The sequence below is a fragment of the Gorilla gorilla genome, chromosome 3 (genome assembly GCF_029281585.2).
Source record: "Gorilla gorilla gorilla isolate KB3781 chromosome 3, NHGRI_mGorGor1-v2.1_pri, whole genome shotgun sequence".
Lineage (NCBI taxonomy): Eukaryota > Metazoa > Chordata > Mammalia > Primates > Hominidae > Gorilla > Gorilla gorilla.
The window spans coordinates 138,641,625-138,664,080 of record NC_073227.2 but is presented as its reverse complement, the minus strand read 5'-3'; the positions used below and the strand labels follow the sequence as shown (position 1 = coordinate 138,664,080).

The window sequence follows — 22,456 nt, the reverse complement described above, 5'->3', positions numbered from 1 at the left end:
GATAAACACATGAACAGTAGGAAAGCATTTTTTAAGTTACAAAACTGAGAAATGAGAACTAAGGGTCCTAGAGACTAAAGACATTGACTCTATTAATTTTACTATGTTCTTATGTTAATTTTGACTGCTTCATATTAAACCCTTCCAACTGGTGGTTAAATTATCACCGAAACAAGTTTTAAAAGATTGTTTCCTATTTGCAATGATTTATTAAAAGTGTATTTGACATATGTATTATTACTAGAGTTTGTTAAATTATTTCAAAGTGATCGTTTCTGTGCAAGGTTCTAACCAACATCAGAAAACAGTGGCAATGAGTATACAAGAAACATTTAGACATGTTAGGCTCTCAGGGATGTAGAATTTCTTTTTCTTTCTTTCTTTCTTTCTTTCTTTCTTTCTTTCTTTCTTTCTTTCTTTCTTTCTTTCTTTCTTCTTTCTTTTCTCTCTCTCTCTCTCTCTTCTTTCAACAGAGTCTCCCTCTGTCACCTAGGCTACAGTACATGGTGCAATCACAGCTCACTGCAGCCCCAACCTCCCAGGCTCAGGCAATCCTCCCACTTTAGCCTTCCAAGTAGCTGGGACCACATATGTGTGCCACCATGCCTGGCTAATTTTCTTTATTTGTAGAGACAGAGTCTCCCTATGTTCCCCAGGCTGGTCTTGTACTCCTGGGCTCAAACAGTCTTCCCACCTGAACTCCTGGGCTCAAACAATCTTCCCACCTTCCAAAATGCTTGGATTACAGGCATGAGCCACCACGCCCAGCCTAAAGATTCATATATATATATATATATATATAAAACTTATATATATTAGTTTTGCCACTAAGCTGTTTCTTTAGTACAAGCATCTATTTAAGCTGTTTTAGAGCCAGGGTCAGCAATCTATGGCCTACTGCCTATTCAGTAAAGTTTTATTGTAACACAGGAATGCTTATGCATTTACATATTGCTGCTTTCGAAATACAATGGTAGAGTTGCAACGGAGACTGTATAACCCTCAATGTCTGAAATTGTTGCTATCTGACTCTTTATATAGTACACAAGTATTAGATGAAAAAATAATGATTTTAAATTATTACCTTAAAATGCAGATATATAGAAACAGAGATATAAAAAAGTACATAATATTTTGTTATATTTTAATTTAGTTTCTTTTATTGCATTAATACATTTTATTAAATTAATTGATTAAGTTAATAAGAACAAAAACTTAGTGGAGGAAATTTCTCAATGGAAATCAAGAAAAACTTGTCCATTTTTCTGTAGATATCAAACAACTAGCAAATCTCTTTTGTGAAAACCTGAGGTAGTTGGTATTGCTAAAAACAATGCTCCATTGTCCATACTCCACTTCTCCCTGTTGGATTTTATTTGCATTTTCCTTACCTGGTACCAGGAGTATGCTCGGTCTGAAGGGTCAATGAGAATGGTGATAATCTTGGCTTTGGGAACCAGAGAAGCAGCTCTTTTAGGGGCTTCCTCTGAGTGGAAGTAATTGGCACTCTTCTCAAACAAAAAGTCGGTAGTGACATTAGATGGGACTGGGAAGAAATCCATATACCTAGAAAAGGAATATTTTTCTCAAAATAAGATTCTGGTTTATACTCATTCTGGTGACCACAGATGTTAAAAGTGTCCCACAAATTCATGTGTTTCCTAAATAAAAGGCTTTTTCTTTACAGCATTTGTCCGCCATAGTTAGGAAGAGAAAAATATCTAGAACACTAATAATGTGTTTGGAAGATGTTTTTCTAAGTACACTTTCTTTATGTTTTGCTTAATATCAGGAAAAAATAGAAGCGATAACAAAAATGTAGACACCGAGTGATCAAACTGCAACAGTGATCGACCTAACTATATCAAATGTGTCTCAATGTAGAAACACTGTACAGAGAAAAATTCAAGTACTCAAAAAGAAAATCGTATTAAAACAGACGATATGTTCAGTTCAGACATTTTAAAAGGATTTAGAGAAAATATTTTTTACTTTATTGCAAGTGAAATAATTTCTTTTCTACAAATGTATTGTGCCGGTGTTACGTTTAATCACATAGTGTGAAAGATGCAGAGTATATCTGGTATAAATATTGCTTATTTGCTTAATTTTTCTCATATAGAGCCACTTATGTTCCTCTTTAGAATAATTGTAAGAGAAGTTTAAAAAGTATGTACATTCCAAATATAAAACTCTGACAAATTTCCCAAGGTCATGTTCTATATCCTCACGGGTAGAGAGAATTCAAATTACCAGCAGAATGAACACAGAGATATCTATAGGTTCAAGCACTGAAATGTAGAATTTTATTTAATGTTCCACCTGAATAAAAGTTGTCAAATGTAACTAATTCAGCATATGATAAGAAATATTTCTGAAGCACTAAGGAACATCCTTTAGAGGAAAAGGGATTTTTTAGAGTGACTGTAAAAATATAGCTTCTAGGGATTCTCAGCCTCCATTGCCACCCCCTTCAATTCATAAGCCATTATCACACTGGGCTACCAAGACAAGGTAGTTCAATAATTACTGAATAAAAAAGTCATTAATATTCATGCAATGACCTGTTTTTTTACAGTGTCTTGTTTTCTTTTGACCAAAAGATCACATGAGATGTTCATAGATTTTTGACTGAGATCATATCCTCAAACATGATAAAGCTTCTGGTAGGATTCCAGTTGTTAACATATTGCAAAGCTTAGCTGGTGCAACACAGTGATATCTTGAGATTCAGAGCAGTAAAGAAATCCTTTTATGTTGTCTGGAATTGGCTTGTTGGTGATATGTAATTCTGGCACCCTTTTAGGGAGAAAGAGATATACAAAAATTTCTGGAAGGTTTGATGTGCTATTTGTTCTGGTGTACATTCTATTTACGGAGAGTGCCAACTTTCAGGATGCTTCTTATGTAGAAGCTCACACTGGTTCCAGGAGTGCTAAGATTATTTCAGGTGTCTAGTGGTATCTTATTTGGTCCAAGCTTGACTCAAACTTGCTTGTTCTGAAAAAGGCTTCAAAAATCACACAAAAGAGCAGAAATTTTAGCTTCTTAAACCTGCCCTACCTTCCTAGAAGTCTTTTGTATCTGGAACAGTTTAGGCTTTGAAAACCTCCTCAAGCAAGTCTGGATCTTGGACCTATAATGTGTTGATTTTGCCAGGCCCCAGGGGCTCATGGAGAGGGCAGGGCACAGCTCTTGTTTGCCTATATGTCCGCATTTTTCTAATGTAGTGGCTGGCACTTACAGGCATTTGAAAGATGTTCGATGAATAGAGAAGTAAATAAAAGGTTCATATTTTTAGTATGAGACCTTGAAGCTCCACAAATAGGCTCACATTTACAGAATGTAAATTCAGGTTATTCAAAGAATTAGTGAACAAACTGGAGTGTTTTAACAATTCAGGGTTAAAAGCAAATGCCTGCCTCCCTTAAGTTTTTCTACTTCTATAAAACATAAAACTTCAGCATTTTCTTTTACCTGAAAAATGGGATTTTTTTTTTGCAATACTCCACATTTATTTGTTATTTGGGTCAACCTTGAGTCAGTCCTTCCTTCCTTCCTTCCTTTTTTTTCTTTTTTTTTGATGGAGTCTCCTTCTGTCACCCAGGCTGGAGTACAATGGCACGATCTTGACTCATTGCAACCTCTGCCTCCCAGGTTCAAGTGATTCTCCTGCTTCATCCTCCTGAGTAGCTGGAATTACAGGCACCTGCCAACAAGCCCAGCTAATTTTTGTATTTTTAGTAGAGACTGGATTTTGCCATGTTGGCCAGGCTGGTCTGGAACTCCTGAGCCCAGGTGATCTGCCCGCCTCAGCCTCCCAAAGTGCTGGGATTACAGGTGTGAGCCAGTGTGCCCAGCTGGACTTTTTGTTCCTATTAGAGTACCTAGCCACATGATGATCAAAATATATTTTTGAAAAATTTATGGTTAAAAAATTAAGAATAACTGTTGCAATAATTTTTTACCATAAATTTTTCAAAAATATGTTCTTTGAGAAAACATCCTAGGGAATCCAATTATTGACAGGAATGTAATACTAATACATTCCTGTCCACCTCCAAAGCAGTTTTTATTCAGTCCTTTTAGTCCTGATGTTAACATCATTTTATTCTATAATTATATACTGGCATGTATATTTGAGTCAGTGATCAAATACAGCTGAAGTAGTCGATGGTTTCTTTTTTTTCTTTTTTTGAGAGAGGGTCTCACTCTGTCACTCAGGCTGGAGTGCAGTGGTGCAATCACAGCTCATTGCAGCCTCAACCTCCATGGGCTCAGGTTATCCTCCCATCTCAGCCTCCCAAATTAGCTGAGACCACAGGTGTACACCACCATGCCTGGCTAATTCTTGTATTTTTGTTAGAGATGGGGTCTTGCTATGTTGCCCAGGCTAGTCTCAAACTCCTGACTTCAAGTGATCCACCCACTTTAGCCTCCCAAAATGCTGGGATTACACATGTGAGCCACTGTGCCTGGCCACTGTCGATCGTTTCTTGATTTTCCAGCTGTTATGTAACACCACACAATTAATATCAAACCCTGAACTGAAAAATTGGCAGTGAAATATATAACAATTAGAATATATGTAAATCCTAGTAGGTGCTCAAATTATACTCAATCCATTTCTTTTCCTTTCCATTCGGACTTCTCATAAGCAGCTCCTCAGGGGGCTGATAATTATAAAATTGAGATCATGCAGTTTGACAAGAGATATATATGACTATGCTAAAATACATGCAAAATATATTTATGATGCAGAATTTTTATAATTCACTCCTTTATACCACCCTCTGTTCAGCATTATATCTTCATAGCAAGACCTTCAGAGACATTTTATGGTTAACATGTTAGTTTGTACCATCTATCTCTACTACATTACTGTGTTTTGTGTATTCTGACATTTTTAGTTTTTAAGTGTTTGTTCAGATGGTTGATATATTTCTAATTTTGATTCAAAGGCAAGAATTAAATTCTGTGTATTGTCGATAGTTTTTTTATAGCTTTGATTACTCATGTAATATACAAACATTTCTAGTTTTATTTATTTATTTTTCCTTTTATGTGACAAAGAAAATAGAAAATTACATATGTTGGCTGTAGCATCACTTCATAAAAAGTGCACAAGAAGAAAAATATATGAAAATTTTTTTCCCTTACGAGTAGAAAGGAATTAAATTTCTGAATATTATGCTATTCTTCTGACTTAATATCTATAATTACCATCAAAGAAAATTAATGCCAATTGAAATTACATGTGATCCTCTTGGTATAACAAGTCTCTTTATAAACTGAGAAGAGTTTGTTCTGAAAAATTTCTGAGCCCCTTTATGATATTCAATCAATTTCCAAGGCACAGAGGTTAAATTTTATTTGTGACTACAAACTTAGATGTTTCTAAATATTAGTGCTAAGTTTATACTGTGCACAGTACATATACTTTTAGATTTATACTAATAACCCATCTTACCAATCAATCCCCCTGTGGTAGTTATTTCTATTAAAGAACTGTACCTCCTCAAAGGTTTTTGGGCTGGGGGAGTTACTAAGGATGGAAGGATGCATAACCAGGAACAAATACAAAGCAGTGGTACCTAGAAAGACAATAGAGGTTCAGAAATTAATTAAATGAAAACAAAATTTCCTATGATCAACACTTTAAAGTCATTATAAATATTACAATGATCCAAACAGATTTGTTACAACTACTGCTGGAAATAATTTGAATAGATAATCGGCAGTTTAATAGAAGCAGGTTCTAAAAAATGGAGATAGTGTGGTGTGAAAAGAGGCCTGTTGCAGGGATTGAGAGAACTGGCTTTCAATCTCAGCTCAATGACTGATTTGTCTGTGGCTTTGTCTTTTAGCTTCTGTTTGTCTCAGTTTTCTTTTTATCTTTTCTTTCTTTCTTTCTTTCTTTCTTTTCTTTTCTTTTCTTTTCTTTTCTTTCTTTCCTTCTCTCTCTCTCTCTCTTTCTTTTTTTTATCAGCATCTTACTATATTGCCCAGGCTGGAGTGTGGTGGTGCAATCATGGCTCACTACAACCTCGACACCAGGCTCGTGGGATCCTCCTGTCTGAGCCTCCCAAGTAGCTGTGACTACAGAGATGCACCACTGTGCCGGGCTAATTTTTAATTTTTTAAAAATTTTTAGTAGAAATGAGGTCTCACTGTGTTGCTCAGGCTAGTTTTGAACACTTGAGCTCATGCAATCCTTCCACCTTGGCCTCCTAAAGTGCTGGGATTACAGGAGTGAGTCACCTCTCCTGGCCTGTCTCAGCTTTCTTAATGGAAAATCACCTGCCTACTTATTTCATAGATTTTCTCTGAGAATGAAAGGACATGTACTTGAAGACATTTTGACGGTAATAAGGCACTATATAAATGAAATATATTATTATTTAACATATTACATTACCAAAATCAATACTTGGGTTCTCATATTAAGTTCTTCCAGAGGCCTATGAAAGCTAATTAAACTCAAGACAGAATTTAATCTTTCCACAGGTTTGCTTAAGCTTCAATGTACTTAGTAGTGTCAAAAATTGTTTAAATTGCTAAATTGGAAAAAAAAATGGTGCCCTTTCTTAGCGAAATAACTTATAGAATTTGCATTTACTAGGGAAGAGAATGGTGTATCACAGGTACGTATATATATTTGTGACTATTGGGGAGCAAGGGTGTGATTTTTCAAAAAGTGAGCAATGTCATAAACTGTACAGTTAGGGTTTTATAAGACTAAATGAGGAGATAAAGGGTGTAGCTTAGTCAGATTGGTACAAGAGAAAGTAAGGCAGTTTGGGTTCAGTTTGTCAAAGATTTAGCCATGTATTTAATACTTGTAACTGTGACTGTGTTTAAAAGATCATAATATAAAAGTATTTCTATATATTGGCTACTCCTAAGAGAGAAATATACTATTATTTACACTGTTATACAATCTGTGGAGCAGGACTTGATAATTATATTCCAAGTCAGTAGCTAGCAATAGTAACAAGACATGGCCTTATAATATTTCTCTCACTTGGAGAAATTACTCTAATTATGCTTAGTAATTATGTCATGTTGCCATTTGTACAAAATTTTGAATTTTCTTATTTTTCAGGTAAGCTTTCTTTAGTATTTATTTACTTAAATGGTATTAATATGGTATTATTAATAGTACTAATTAAATAGTATAAATAGTATTAATATGATAGTATAGTATTTACTTAAATAGCATTAATATGCTAGTATTTACTTAAATAGTATTATTATTATTGTTATTATTATTTTTTAGATGGAGTCTTGCTGTGTTGCCCAGGCTGGAGTGCAGTGGCACGATCTGGGCTCACTGCAACCTCTGCCTCCTGGGCTCAAGCGATTCTCATGCCTCAGCCTCACAAGCAGCTGGGATTACAGGCGCCTGCCACCATGCCCAGCTAATTTTTGTATTTTTAGTAGAGACGGGGTTTCACCATGTTGGCCAGGCTGGTCTCGAACTCCTGACCTCAGGTGATCCACCCACCTCAGCCTCCCAAAGTGCTGGGATCACAGGCATGAGCCACTGCGCCCAGCCCTTAAATAGTATTAATATGGAAGTAAGGTAGTATTTTAGTGTTTATTTACTTAAATGGTACAAATATGGCAATATTTAAGTAAATAAATACTATTTAAGTATTTATAAATTAAGCTTTCTTTAATATTTACTTAAATCTACCATATCTATACAATAGAAAAATTGTTAAAATAACTCTGTCAACAGCAAGATTGTCTTAAAAAATGAATTGAAAGAGGTAGTCTTCCTAGATTATATCTGAGCCAAACAATGAACAGTTTGTCTGTAATCATAGATCATTATAGGGAATAAAACAGTAATCTATGATATACAAAGTAAAAATGTGCTTCACAAGCTTGCCTTAAAACAGTGGTCCTCTAACTAGCATGTATCAGATTCATCTGGGGGCTTGTTAAAACACAGCACAGACCTATCCCAGTATCTCTTGATTCGGTAAGTCTTTGTTATAACCCAAGAATTTCACTTCTTTTTTTTTTTTTGAAACGGAGTCTCGCTCTGTCGCCCAGGCTAGAGTGCAGCGGCGTGATCTCAGCTCACTGCAAGCTCCGCCTTCTGGGTTCACGCCATTCTCCTTCCTCAGCCTCTCGAGTAGCTGGGACTACAGGCGCCCGCCACCACACCCGGCTAAATTTTTGTATTTTTAGTGGAGACGGGATTTCACCGTGTTAGCCAGGATGGTCTCGATCTCCTGACCTCTCATGATCTGCCCGCCTCGGCCTCCCAAAGTGCTGGGATTACAGGCGTGAGCCACCGTGCCTGGCCTGCACTTCTAATAAGTTTTCTGGTGATGCTTATGTTGCTGCTCTGGCAACCACCCTTGAGAATCACTGACTTAGAATAACTATGAAGCAATATCTAAAATTTATTGGAGGAAAAAAGCTCCGTTATATGAAATCCACAGTAAAGTAGAAAGAGCATGTTTTTTGAAGTCAGGTAAATTCTAGGACCAAGATTTTTATTCTTGTACTTACCAGCTGTGTGAATTTGAACAAAAATTATTTAACCTCTCTTGAGTCTTAGTTTTTCCATCTGTGTAGTGGGGAAGAAAATACTTAGCTATCAGTGTTTTATGAGGATTAGCGAGGTAACCTAGGTGAAATCACCTAAAGAGTGCCATATCTCAATATTTAAAAGGCATTTTTCCAGATAAAAACTTTATTGAGATATAACTTAGAATTACAATAAATAAATACATTAAATACATTTGAATCTCAATTACATACATGAGATATAATCCAGAAAAATGCATGAGGCATTTTTAAAGTTAAAAATATCTTTTTGGAAATAAGTATTGCTATTATAATGTGAGGAAAAAAGCAGAGAGATTAATTCCTTTCTTAGATCAACTGAAAACATTCTTTTCTGAATCTTATTTTTAAGAATTGTATTAAATACATTTGTTCACTTTTAATAGCCTTTCATGACCAGCATTAATTAGACAAACAGAAAAAATGGATGTAATCTAATTATTTTGCATAGTCAGTAAAAGGCATAATGAATTTATAAGTGTTAAAAAATTGTTAAGTTGTGGTTTCTGAATTCTGTCTTTACCTGTACATATTCTTGGGCCTGAATAAACTGTCCTGCATATATATTTTGTCAGTGGTAACTCAAATACATAATCATAGACACACATTTAAATAACCATCTATAAATCTTCGGTTTTATATTTTTGTCAGCCTCAACACTGAAAAATATTTGAATATCCAGATAACTAGAAATCTGCAAAATTATCCAGAAAAATACTTTTTATTTTTTGAGATGGAGTCCACTCTGTTGTCCAGGCTGGAGTGCAGTGATGCGATCTTGGCTTACTGCAACATCTGCCTCCCAGGTTCAAGCAATTCTCCTGTCTCAGCCTCCTGAGTACCTGGGACTACAGGTGCACGCCACCACACCTGGCTAGTTTTTGTATTTTTAGTAGTGACGGGTTTTCACCGTATTGGTCAGGGTGGTGTCGAACTCCTGACCTCAGGTGATCCACCCGCCTTGGTCTCCCAAAGTGCTGGGATTACAGGCATGAGCCACCGCGCCTGGCCCAGAAAAATACTTTTGACAAAAGTACAGTTAAAAATGAAGCTATTTAATTCTCATGTAACTGATATGAGAAACTACTTTAATTAAAAAATCAATTTCACAAAATATGGATATATACAGCAGCATGAATCTCAAAAGTATTATGCTAAATGAAAGATGTCAGTTACAAAAGACTACACAGTACATGCTTCCATTTATGTGAAGTTCTAGAAAAGGCAAAACTGTAGTGGTACAAAGTAGTTGCTTGTGGCTGGGGATGTGGTGGAGATCGGGGGGGATAGACTGCAAAGGAACAAGGAGAAATTTTTTTAGGCTAACAACTGTTCTGTATTTTGAATGTGGTGGTGGACATAACTGTGTGCAATGTTCAAAATTCAGCTAATTGTACATTTAAAATGGGTGGATTTTATTGCATGTAAATTATATTCAACAAAACTGGGAAAAATCAATTTCTATAAAAAAGAATCAATTTCTATAAAAGGTCTTTTCCAACGACAAATGCCATATCCAAATTGTAACAAACATTTGGAAACCCAATTCAGTTTAAGAGGACAAGTAATAATTCTACCATCTAACCATGATATCAAAATGTCTGCATATCCAGCACAACACGAGAGGAAGCGAATCCTGCAGGACTTTCTAAAGCAAAATGCTACCAAGCCTTCAGGATGTTATCAGTCTTGACAAGGTTATGTGATGACTGGGAGTTCACTGAAGAGAGTTTAGTTTAAATGTTTCCCTAGTTGCCTTTTGACTTTAGATAGATAAGGACAAGTGAAATAAATAAGGACAAGAAAAATGTAAGTATTTGTCATGTTTATTATTGTTTTCAGATTGATATCTGCAAATGACATTAAGGAAAAAAATGAACATGCTGAACTCCCTGTGTACATTGCACAGAATTTTCCTCAGTTATTTCTGGATCAATGAGGAGAGGGAATGTATTCTCCTTAGCAAGCAATATGATTGTAAAGGCTGTTTTCTGTGAAGCCAGTAACCAAGGGCCCCAAATAATTTATCATGCAGGATATAGCATGAATGTCTGGTAGTTTAAAGCTTCCATGAGGCTTCATTTTAATACTGATTCTTAGAAACAAGAAGTTTATAGACCGGGTGCAGTGGCTCATGCCTGTAATCCCAGCACTTTGGGAGGCCGAGGCGGGCGGATCACGAGGTCAGGAGATCGAGACCATCCTGGCTAACACAGTGAAACCCTGTCTCTACTAAAAATACAAAAAAATTAGCCGGGCGTGGTGGCAGTCGCCTGTAGCCCCAGCTACTCGGGAGGCTGAGGCAGGAGAATGGCGTGAACCCGGGAGGCGGAGTTTGCAGTGAGCCGAGATCACGCCAGTGCACTCCAGCCTGGGTGATGGGTGACAGAGCGAGACTCCGTCTCAAAAAAAAAAAAAAAAAGTTTATGGTGATGAAGTTTATGGTGAAAAAAATTGCACATCAATTTAAGAAAAGGTGCAAAAGATTTCTCCTGGGTATGAATAAACACCTTTCTTAGCACAAAGTTTTGTGTATGTCTAGGAATTCTGCTTGTGAAATATCTTTCAGACTTTTAAAAAATAGTCATCTCTGCAAGAAATAGTTTACAAATAAACAATATTAGGAAAATGGAAGCCTAAGGGACTATTTTTCTAGAAGGGATTTATTATAAAGAGTTATAGGTACTTATCTGTGTCCCTCTTGACTTTTGATACAATCCTGTCAGTGATGAGCTTTGATTTTAGAAGTGTTAATTACAATACTTTTCAATTAAAACATTTGGGGGAGAAAAAACCAACATGTGCCACCAAATCGACTGCTGGATATTTGAACAGTGTGACATCTGTTTTATTCCCTTCACTTAAAAAACACTTCGATAAGCATTTAGGTATATTACTGAGCTAAATGAAAATTATGTCAGAGGAAAACATGTTATTCATTCATTAGCAGTTATGGGAAGTTTACGAACTTATTGTGACAAGATCTCATTGTCTAGTCATCAGAAATTTTACACTCGTTAATCATAACATAAAAAGTTCTCACCAGTTTTCTGGGGTCCTATTACCAAGAATTTTGGTAAGCGATCACAAGTTTTTTCTTTAGACCAAATGTCTCTGTGGCGTTTGTCATCGCAAGGATTCTAAATGGGAGAAGAACATAGAGATGTATTTTTTTTCATGAATGTGTCCATTGTGTGCCAGCTTTTCCAACTTGTGTTCTTTAAACGTATACCAGGAAACGCTGGGATAAAAAATAGACTCTTAAAAAAATGAAAGCCCTGAAGTGGCATCATGGAAGTTCTGAATAACTCCCTTCCATGTTGAGGTTGAGAGTCTACAGAGCAGGCTGGAGAGAGGCAGTATTTCCACTTTGGGTAAACAGTCTCATAGCATGAAGAGTTTAATTGGCTACTAGCAGTTCTATTTTTTTAAATAGTTAGCTTACTGGGCAGAGATTATGCTTCCTGCTAACCTAAAAGATGATACACTCAGTATTCAATACATAACTGAAATGTAAGTTGTCAGATCTTTATTCTAAGTAACTTTGAGCTTTCCAGCTGTGCTTCAAAGGGATAGGGATCTGGCCAAAATACTACTATCTAAAGAGACAGCAGATACGTCTCAGCTGCCGTCAAAGGTTGATAAATGTATATCTAAAAATGTAACTTTATAGACTATGATGCTAGAAAGTCCTAAGTTTTAGCAAAAGGGAATAATGAGGGTGAATTACTAGCTTAGGGATTCTGCTTTTGGTCTATAATATTTAACACCAACGTCCACCGCACAAGTCCTATTTAGAACACCCTTCATTTTAAGAACAAAGTATATATTATGTAGAAAAGGAGGAAGAATTACAGTACCCTTTAATATTATTTCAGGAATGGGCAAACAGTACCACTTTTTTATTTCTAGTCAATTAATACCATAGGTATGTGAAGTTAAATAAGACTTCTGCTTATTTTTAATAAGCAACAGATGTTAAGACTAAAGTGAGAGTATTCTTTTTGGCTGTTCTTCTGAAAAAAAAAAAAACAGTTTAAAACTTGTCACCTGAAATAATGATTTCAGTTTAAAAGTAAGGTTGAATTAGCAGGAAAATCACATGTCTTTCCATTGGCTAACATTTGGTGATGTTTCGTGGTGGTTAAAATGAAAAGATGCTTGTTAAAACAACGGAAAAGTAATATGCAGTCATAAGTCCACAACCACCAACTTTAACCTGCTAAATGTGCGGTTATGTCTCTTCTTGGAGTCATCTTTGTGTGCTCAGGAGGTAATTAACTTAAGGTTGAAAGCTGAATGCATTGAGTATGAAGTTCAGAGTTAACAACTTCAATCTGTGGAAAAAGTTACTGAGTTCTACTTCTGATGATTGTGATTGTTTTACCATCAGCTGTCTGTAACTCTAGTAGCGTTTAGAACAGTGATTAAGAAGTACAACTTTTGGAACCAGATGGCCTACAACTGATTCCTGCTCTGCAACACACTAGCTGTGTGACCTTGCTTAATTGACTCAGCCTTTCTGTGCTTCAGTTTCTTCATCTGTAAAATGCAAATCATAACTGTACCTACCACTTAAGGTAGTTGTGAGGATTAAATGAGTTAACACATGTCAAGTGCCCCGTCTGACGTATAATAAGCAATATGTAATTATTTGCCAAGATTATTATTTTTCACAGATCATGGAGTGGACGATTTAAATTCAAAGTTGTTCCTGCAATTTTATGATACATAAGAGTCTATGCTTTGAAATCTAGGTTACCCCCAGAGTCATCTGAATATGCTGTATTCATGTGGTATTTATCTTAAGAAGCTCAGTGATTTTCCCATGAAATGCTTTCCCCCATATTAATCCCCAATTAATACTTTTGAAAGCTGTCCACATTCAGTGGCTGTTGGCTGTTGGTGTACCTCGTGGTTCAGAAGGCAGATGTCAGTTCTGAACTCTTCTCAGAGATCCTTTAATATGGTTTAGTCATTAGAGATATGGGGATGTGTTCAAAGGCTACCTGCCTAACAAACGACCTATTTACCATCTTCTACTCTTCCAGCCTATTGCAACCTGTAGATTTATCTCTCACTCCTGATTGAAGACGTTATATTGATTGAATCTGTCACTGAACTTTCCGAATCCCATAATTTCCAATGCACAAGGGAACAGGGAATTGGGTGCAATATGTAGCAATGATATACAACTACAGTTTAGGAAGGAGTAGTTTCTCAAATTTACTAACATTTCCAAAATGCAGGTTTTTTTCAGGTGCCTTCACTTTTCAAATTTGGGATATCTCACAGAATTATGTTGCTGGAATTAACTGGTTATATCAATTATTTAATTAATTTTACCTGCCAGAGAGGGTCTTTCTGATCAGGAAACAGCTCAAAATACTTGTGGGCCAGTTGTACTGGAGGCAGAGTCTGAAGTCGCAGGTTGGTCCAGCTCTTCACAAAGTTGGCCAGATTAACAAATGTATATAATCCCAGTCGGTCATTCCCATAGTTGGACAAATGGGTCATGAAAATGCTGATCTGAAAAAAGCAAATGAACTTCAGTGTAAATAACATTTATTTTGACAGTAGAGGGCAGTATAATCACAGCCATGCTAGTTTTTTTCCTTAAGTAGTCTGCACAGGGTTTCAATTGATGTCGTGTTTTTGGATTTGGAACATGTCCCTCAAACCCTCATTATATTAATACATACTGGAGGATGTGTTATCAGCAAGACTTGAGCATTTTTTCCCTGAAATTTTCTTATATTTCATAACAAAAAAATACATTCAACATCAATAGCTGCCGTATACCCATGTTGGTGCAATAAGACTGATGCTGAATAACAACCTGTATATTTCTCAAGCCCTTTTTCACATTCCTTAGTTCCATTATTCCCAATATAAAACATCTCCTTTAAGAAAAATCTTTAATGCTTGGCTAGATAAAATTGACTCTTCCTATGGAAGCACCTGACCTAGATTGAATCCATGCATTGAAAGACAATCACAGCAAGTGCGGGAAACTTTTTTATAATAAAATAAATTTGAACTCTGCAGGTTAAACTGCATTGGTCTGGGATGTAGACGTAGAATGGGTATTTGTAAAGCTATTGCTTTAAGTGAATGCAGATAATTTTTGCTGGTTAGTGTTGACAAATGAATTCTTCTGCATGAGATTTTTAATGGCAAAGAAAGCCATTGTGACGTTTATGCTGCTATAAAAAAGATCATAAAATAATTCATGTGATAATAGTACTTTCCTAAAATATATAATGTCATGTGAATGAATAGTAACAATGGTTTACTATAATCATAATAATGAATTTAATAGGTCATTCATTAAGAGGCTGAAAGAAATATTCAAGAAAATTCATTGAGGTAATGTGACAGAGATGAGAGAAAAAGTTATATTAAGATTTAACACAATAAATAAGAAAAATGTAATTACTTAACAACTATGAATAAGAGGAAGTAGTAATATCCTATGGAACAAATCCTGCAGGCTTTTACATAAAAAGCTTCATTGTGATCAAGAATATTTGCATTTCTATTCACTCTGCCTGAACATATATTAAATCTTTGAACTTTTACAAATTATTTTGTGAGTGATTTAAAATAGCTGTCTGTACCAGCAGACCAATGCAGTCATGGAATTGGGAACTAAGCCTTTTACCATTTTGGGTCTTTCTTAAAAAATGAGACTTTAAAAATTAAATCTTCTGGTTATTTTTTAATAGCAACTTCAATTCTGTGACTTAAATTTCCTCTTTTTCTCCTGTAAAATTTATCAGAACATTAGGTGATTGAGAAACTTATGAAAATCATTCTTAAATTTGGAAGTTTTTTTCTGATGTCGTTGGAGGTGGTCTTTACTCATTTGTTTTACGTGCCACATTTTTCAGTGTAGCTTAATAAGGTAGAAAAATGATACTTCTGGTCACCTTTCTCCTAAAAATTTTTTTAAATACAGTTTTAAAAATGTGTATTTTTAACCTGGTTAGTAAGTTCAAATTTCTTGCTTTATTTTTATGAAAGATTTGTCAGTAAGTCTATATGTGTCATATTTCACTTGAATAATATCTGCATGGGACAGAAAATGGGAAATAGAGATACTATATAACCTCATGATACTAATACATTTGAAATCCCTTTGAATTCACTTTTTAACCTCAGAAAACATTTTATTCTGACAATTAAAGCAGAGAGCTACTCTCTACCTGCATGACTATGGAAAGTAAAAAAATGCTACTCTTTCTGATAAAGACAGATGGAACCCAAAATGAGTTATGAGCTAGTAAAGAACATTGCTTTTCATGAAACTGAACCTGATTTGCAAGAATTAAGGTGATACTTATAAGGTGTTGAACTTAGTCCTGTAAAAGAAAACCTACTTAGCCTCCAAGCATGGAACTTTTCCCAAATGTTCAATTCTATTTTTATATTCCCACTTTAATATAATGCAAGGTGCACCATAAGCTAAAGGACGGTTTAATGTTTTTGTAATGCATGTCACCTTGTGACCCTTTTAGACTCTGTACTCAAGCCTGAGATTTGTTTTGTGCCCCTAAAGGCCATAAGGGAGTATAATTTGTCAGGCATAATACATTTCAATTTCTTTTTGAACTTTTTTTTTTCATGAATCACAATATTTTCTATAGACATGGAATATTGCATATCTTTTGCTGAACATGTAACCTCTCTTTCTTTGTTACTTTTTTCTTAGGAAGGTATGCACATTAAGGAACATAATTGACAAAAACAGATATATAACAAGAATGTTTTGGTTAAAAAGTTAGCTTGCTTTCTAGACAGTCTTTCTTCCTTACCTGTGTACTGACCTATGACATTTATAATGTCATTTCACTTCTTGGCAAGTCCTCACCTGACAACAATTTCTGTACAGCATAGAAAGAAACAAAGAAAAGGCTTGAAAAGGCTGCTAGTTCAGGAGAAGCAGATATTAGTCTTTTCCTAAAGATGATACTTTTATAATTTTAAGAGTACTTCAGGACTGAGGTTTTATTTTTGTTTTTTTTTTTTTAGATGGAATTGATCAAAATAAATTATTTTTATTATACTTGTAGATTCCAGTGAGATGGAAAGTGTCAATAGAAGTGACAATTGCATTTATGAAACAATTTTTGCTATAAACACACTATGAGTAATTAGTTGTCACCAAAAGGACTGTTTAGCTGCTTAAAACTCACATCATTTGAAACTGCCAAAGGCATAATGTTTATATGATTAACAACTGAAAAAATTCTTTCTAGTCTGTGAGATATAAATGTGTATAGCCAGATGGCTATCTGTCAATTTTTTTCTGTAAAAAGGGAAAAGGTAAATGTCAAATACCACATACATTAGTATTTATGAGAGAGGAAACAGATACTGTTTGTCAAAGTGTAACTAAGAGAAAAGTGTGGGAAGCTTTATCTATACTTTCTAGCATCAACCCTGTGAATCTACTAAGCTCTAGGTATGGGGGATGCATGGCTCACTACCAAGAATAAAAAGCAAAATACAGGTCCTGGTGCAAACACTGTTGACAATGCAGTAAGTATTCTCTTTCTTTAGAGAAGGCTGGGAAGAGGAGAGGAAATATGGATGTGAAAAAAAGTATGTTATTTATTATAAACTATGCCTTTCATGACCACGCTGCTCAGTTTAAATCCACAAATATTTTTCTGATTATTCTGCTATTTGCCAGATGCTCTGCTTCATTCTCAGGGTGCAAATATAAATATGCTGCTCATTCTTTTAAGTTTTGTTCATGAAAAGAGTCAGAATTCAGAAGGTAGAAGAGAGTTTACAGCAAACTCTTTCTCTCAGCCAACCAGTTTTGTTTTGCTTTAGTATGCTTCTGGGTGACCATAGGTTCAAAAGGTTTATGATATATACAAATCAACTGGGAAGTTTTAAAACATTCTGATCACCAGTCTTTATACTCAGAGATTCTGATTTTTAGGTCTGGAGGAGGCCCTGGTACCTGCATTTTAATAATCCCTAGTGGTCTTGATGCAGGGATCATTGGAATACAGTTTGAGAAAGCCTGGCTAGACCCAGTTCTCCCAGAGGAACTTTTATTTTCCATAGAAATATATATTTTATTCATATAGGAAAGATCTAACTCAGGTTATCAAACCCATTGGTTGCTTTGTAGTAGTCCTTTTTAAACACATTTTAAAAGCAAGCATGTTTTATTAAGTTCATAAATATATTTCAATGTCCTACACTTAGAGTTGTCCTTAGTACAAAAAACAGCTTCGTAAGTGCCCTTGGCCATGACTTTTGAGGGCTTCTGTACTGCTGACAGATGTGTGGTGATGTTCAGAAGATTGCTAAAAAGAGAACTGGTTCATACAGACATGTGAATTTGGCTCCTAATTCCCTTCAATCCTGTTTATTTTATTTTTTAAATTTTACTTTAAGTTCCGGGATACAAGTGCAGAACGTGTAGGTTTGTTACCTAGGTATACGTTTGCCATGGTGGTTTGCTGCCTATCAACCCGTCATCTAGGTTTTAAGCCCCATATACATTAGCTATTTGCCCTAATGCTCTCCCTCCCCTAGCCTCCTATCCCCTAACTGGCCTCAGTGTGTTGTTCCCCTCCCTGTGTCCGTGTGTTCTCATTGTTCAACTACCTCTTATGAGTGAGAACATGCGGTGTCTGGTTTTCTCTTCCTGTGTTAGTTTGCTGAAGATGATGGCTTCCAGCTTCATGTCCTTGCAAAGGACATGATCTCATTCCTTTTTATGGCTGTATAGTATCCCATGGTTTATATGTACCACATTTTCTTTATCTAGTCTATCATTGTTGGGCATTTGGGTTGGTTCCATGTGTCTGCTATTTTAAATAGTGCTGCAGTAAACATACGTGTTCATTTGTCTTTATAGTAGAATGATTTATACTCCTGTGGGTATATACCCAGCAATCCAATTGGTATTTCTGGTTCTAGATCCTTGAGGAATTGCCACACTGTCTTCCACAATGGTTGAACTAATTTACATTCCTACCAACAGTGTAAAAGTGTTCCTATTTCTCCACAACCTCACCAGTGTGAGATGGTATCTCATTATGGTTTTGATTTGCATTTCTCTAATGATCAGTGATGTTGAGCTTTTTTTCGTATGTTCGTTGGCCACATAAAAGTTTTCTTTTGAGAAGTGTCTGTTCATATCGTTTGCCAATTTTTTGATGATGATGTTTGTTTTTTTCTTGTAAATTTGTTTAAGTTTCTTGTAGGTGGATTTACTGCAAAAATTTTCTTGCATTCTGTAGGTTGCCTGTTCACTCTGATGATAGTTTCTTTTGCTGTGCAGAAGCTCTTTAGTTTAATTATAATCCCATTTGTCAATTTTGGCTTTTGTTGCCATTGCTTTTGGTGTTTTAGTCATGAAGTCTTTGCTCATGCCTGTGTCCTGAGTGGTATTGCCTAGGTTTTCTTCTAGGGTTTTTATGGTTTTGGATTTTACACTTAAGTCTTTAATCGATCTTGAGTTTTGTATAAGGTATAAGGAAGGAGTCCAGTTTCTGTTTTCTGCATATGGCTAGCCAGTTTTTCCAGCACCATTTATTAAATAGAGAATCTTTTCCCCATTGCTTGTTTTTGTCAGTTGTGTTGATAATCAGATGGTTGTAGATGTGTGGTGTTATTTCGGAGGTCGCTGTTCTGTTCCATTGGTCTATATGTCTGTTTTGGTACTAGTACCGTGCTGTTTTGTTACTGTGGCCTTGTAATATAGTTTGCAGTCAGGTAGCGTGATGCCTCCAGCATTGTTCTTTTTGCTTAGGATTGTCTTGGCTATATGGGCTCCTTTTTGGTTCCATATGAAATTTTAATTCATTTCTTTTTCTAATTCTGTGAAGAATGTCAATAGTAGTTTGAAGGGAATAGCATTGAATCTATAAATTACTTTGGGCAGTATGGCCATTTTAATGATACTGATTCTTCTATCCATGAGGATGGAATGTTTTTCCATTTGCTTGTGTCCCCTCTGATTTCCTTGAGTAGTGGTTTGTAGTTCTCCTTGAAGAGGTCCTTTGTTGTAAGTTGTATTCCTAGGTATTTTATTCTCTTTGTAGCAATTGTGAATGGGAGTTCATTCATGATTTGGCTCTCTGCTTGTCTATTGTTGATGTATAGGATTGCTTCTGATTTTTTTGCACATTGATTTTGTATCCTGAGACTTTGCTGAAGTTACTTATCAGCTTAACGAGTTTGGGGCTGAGACAATGGGGTTTTCTAAGTATAGAATCATGCCATCTGCAAACAGAGACAATTTGACTTCCTCTCTTCCTATCTGAATACGCTTTATTTCTTTCTATTGGCTGATTGCCCTGGGCCGAACTTCCAATACTAAGTTGAATAGCAGTGGTGAAAGAGGCCATCCTTGTCTTGAGCCAGTTTTCAAGGGAATGCTTCTAGCTTTTGCCCATTCAGTGTGATATTGGCTGTGGGTTTGTCATAAATAGCTCTCATTATTTTGAGGTATAGTCCATAAATACCTCATTTATTGAGAGTTTTTAACATAAAGGGATGTTGAATTTTATTGAAGGCCTTTTCTGCATCTATTGAGATAATCATGTGGTTTTTGTCATTGGTTCTGTTTATGTGATGGATTACATTTATTGATTTTCATATGTTGAACCAGCCTTGAATCCCAGGGATGAAGCCAACTTGATTGTGGTGGATAAGCTTTTTGAGGTGCTGCTGGATCTGGTTTGTCAGTATTTTACTGAGGATTTTCATGTCGATGTTCATCAGGGATATTGGCTTGAAGTTTTCTTTTTTTGTTTTGTCTCTGCCAAGTTTTGGTATCAGGATGATGCTGATCTTATAAAATGAGTTAGGGAGGAGTCCCTTCTTTTCAATTGTTTGGAATAGTTTCAGAAGGAAAGATACCAGCTCCTCTTTTTACCTCTGGTAGAATTCGGCTGTGAATCTGGTCTTGGGCTTTTTTTTGGTTGGTAGGCTATTAATTACTGCCTCAATTTCAGAACTTGTTATTGGTCTATTCAGGGATTCGTCTTCTTCCTGGTTTAGTCTTGGGAGGGTGTATGTGTCCAGGAATTTATCCATTTCTTGTAGATTTTCTAGTTTATTTGTGTAGAGGTGTTTATAGTATTCTCTGATGATAGTTTTTATTTCTGTGGGGTCAGTGGTGATATCCCCTTTATCATTTTTTATTGTGTCTATTTGTCAATCCTGTTTTTTACCAAAGCAAAATTTTTCATTTCTCCATGTACCTCTCAGATGCATGTTAACTTATGAGTTCTCTATTTAAAAGACTGCCTTTCACATTCACTTTTGCTTTATTTCATGACATTTTAAGGGCTATGTGGCAAAGGAAGAGTGTACTGTAATTTACTTCATGTTCTTCTTTCTCCTTGACTTAGATCCCCAGACCAGAAACATTCTTTACAGAAAAAGTAAGGAAACCAGTTTATTTTTATATAGGGCAATGAACAAACTCCAGAAGTTTCATTTTTATCATCGTGGAAAATGTATGAGTTCCATCACTGTCAAGATTGTACTCCATCACATGAGCACGTCTCATTCTGAAAAATAAGTATAAAATTCTGAGCAGAAAGGATATTCTAATGACGCTCTGGGCCTGAACTTCCTATACTATAATTCCCTGGCTCGGGCCCTCTCATAGTGCCTCATTAGCTTTTGAGTTGAATAAAGTTCAATGTGTCAACCTAAGGCACTACATGGTCCCAGTTCATCTTTCCAGTCTTCCCTTCTGTACCCCTTCTGTGCTCAGGGCAAACCAGCCAACTTGTCTTGCTTGTTGATCTACAATATTCCTTGGACTTGCCTCTCCACAGCTTCGTTTATACAGTTTCTTCTCTCTGTAAATACGCTGCCTCACTTTGCTACTTAGCTCAATTTTATGTATTCAAGAGTGTCATGTCCACTGTTTCATATCTCTCAAGGCAAATGCAATGTTTTTAAAAATGCAAGCCCTAGAGCCGCTAGTTTTGTCTTTCTGACATTTTCTTATCCTGGCTTGTTTTGTGCTTTTTAAACATACTTGTTTTATTCATCTCTAGATTGTAAGTTCCTTGGGGGCTGGCATGGGCCTTTCAACTTTATTCTCTGAACTGTCTGTAATATATTGTATGTGCTTTGAGCTGGCTCCAATAATCTTATTTGTAAAGCTGAAAAAGTCTAGGGTCAGTTATTTTTTCAATGCCACTCATTCTGGTAATCTTTTAGCACCATTAAAATTGTGGGCCTCCTCAATGATTTATTCTTGTCTCCTCTAACTTTATCTCCATTCACTGTGTACTCTTCTTTCTGAACTCTGCTTCTCTAGACTCCACTTATTTTCTTACTGTCCATTTTCCTCTGTTTTCCGTGAAACCTTACTCCTTTTTAAATAAACTATATCTTTATGTCTTTGCCTTTGGCCTGTACAGTGATTAAGAAAGAGGGCTCTACCACCTACTGGCTCTAAAGTCTTAGCAAGTTATTTAAACTCTCAGTACTTTAATTTACTTGTTTAAAAGAAAACAAAAAGGATATAATAATAGTATTACCTCACAGGGTTGTCATTACAATTAAATGTAAAGTTAAAAAAATTTTAATACACTGCCTGCCACATAGTAATTGCTTAATAATGAAGAGCTATTTATTATTGTTGATATATTATTGTTATTTTGGAGAAACATCATTTCTTATTTACTATTTCTTTCTAGCAGCTCACCAGCCTTATCAGGACAGCCTTCCAACCTCTTAACCCTCTTATTTTTTTCCTGCATCAATCAATGTGCTTCTGATCACTTCTTCTACCAGGCAAGATTCTATCTGCAATGATTTGAACTTCTCTGCTAAGATTACCCTCAGATTCCCAAATCATCTTTCTGCTTTC

General features: G+C 35.7%; 1 protein-coding gene and 1 long non-coding RNA gene across 5 annotated transcripts in view; one reads left to right on the top strand and one right to left on the bottom strand.

Moving 5' to 3' along the window:
* NDST3 (N-deacetylase and N-sulfotransferase 3) overlaps positions 1–22,456 on the bottom strand; it is a 227,282-nt gene that overhangs the window by 20,069 nt on the left and 184,757 nt on the right. For all 4 annotated transcript variants that reach the window (XM_055384171.2, XM_019024960.4, XM_055384170.2 and 1 more), the window contains exons 7-10: positions 13,933–14,115; positions 11,630–11,726; positions 5,471–5,594; positions 1,392–1,566 (exon numbers count right to left, since the gene is read on the bottom strand). In XM_055384171.2, the coding sequence (XP_055240146.2) occupies positions 1,392–1,566; positions 5,471–5,594; positions 11,630–11,726; positions 13,933–14,115 (579 nt within the window). The remainder of the gene's footprint in view (positions 1–1,391; positions 1,567–5,470; positions 5,595–11,629; positions 11,727–13,932; positions 14,116–22,456) is intronic.
* The window catches only part of LOC129532907 (uncharacterized), a 68,366-nt gene that overhangs the window by 27,602 nt on the left and 18,308 nt on the right, over positions 1–22,456 (top strand). The window lies entirely within an intron of this gene.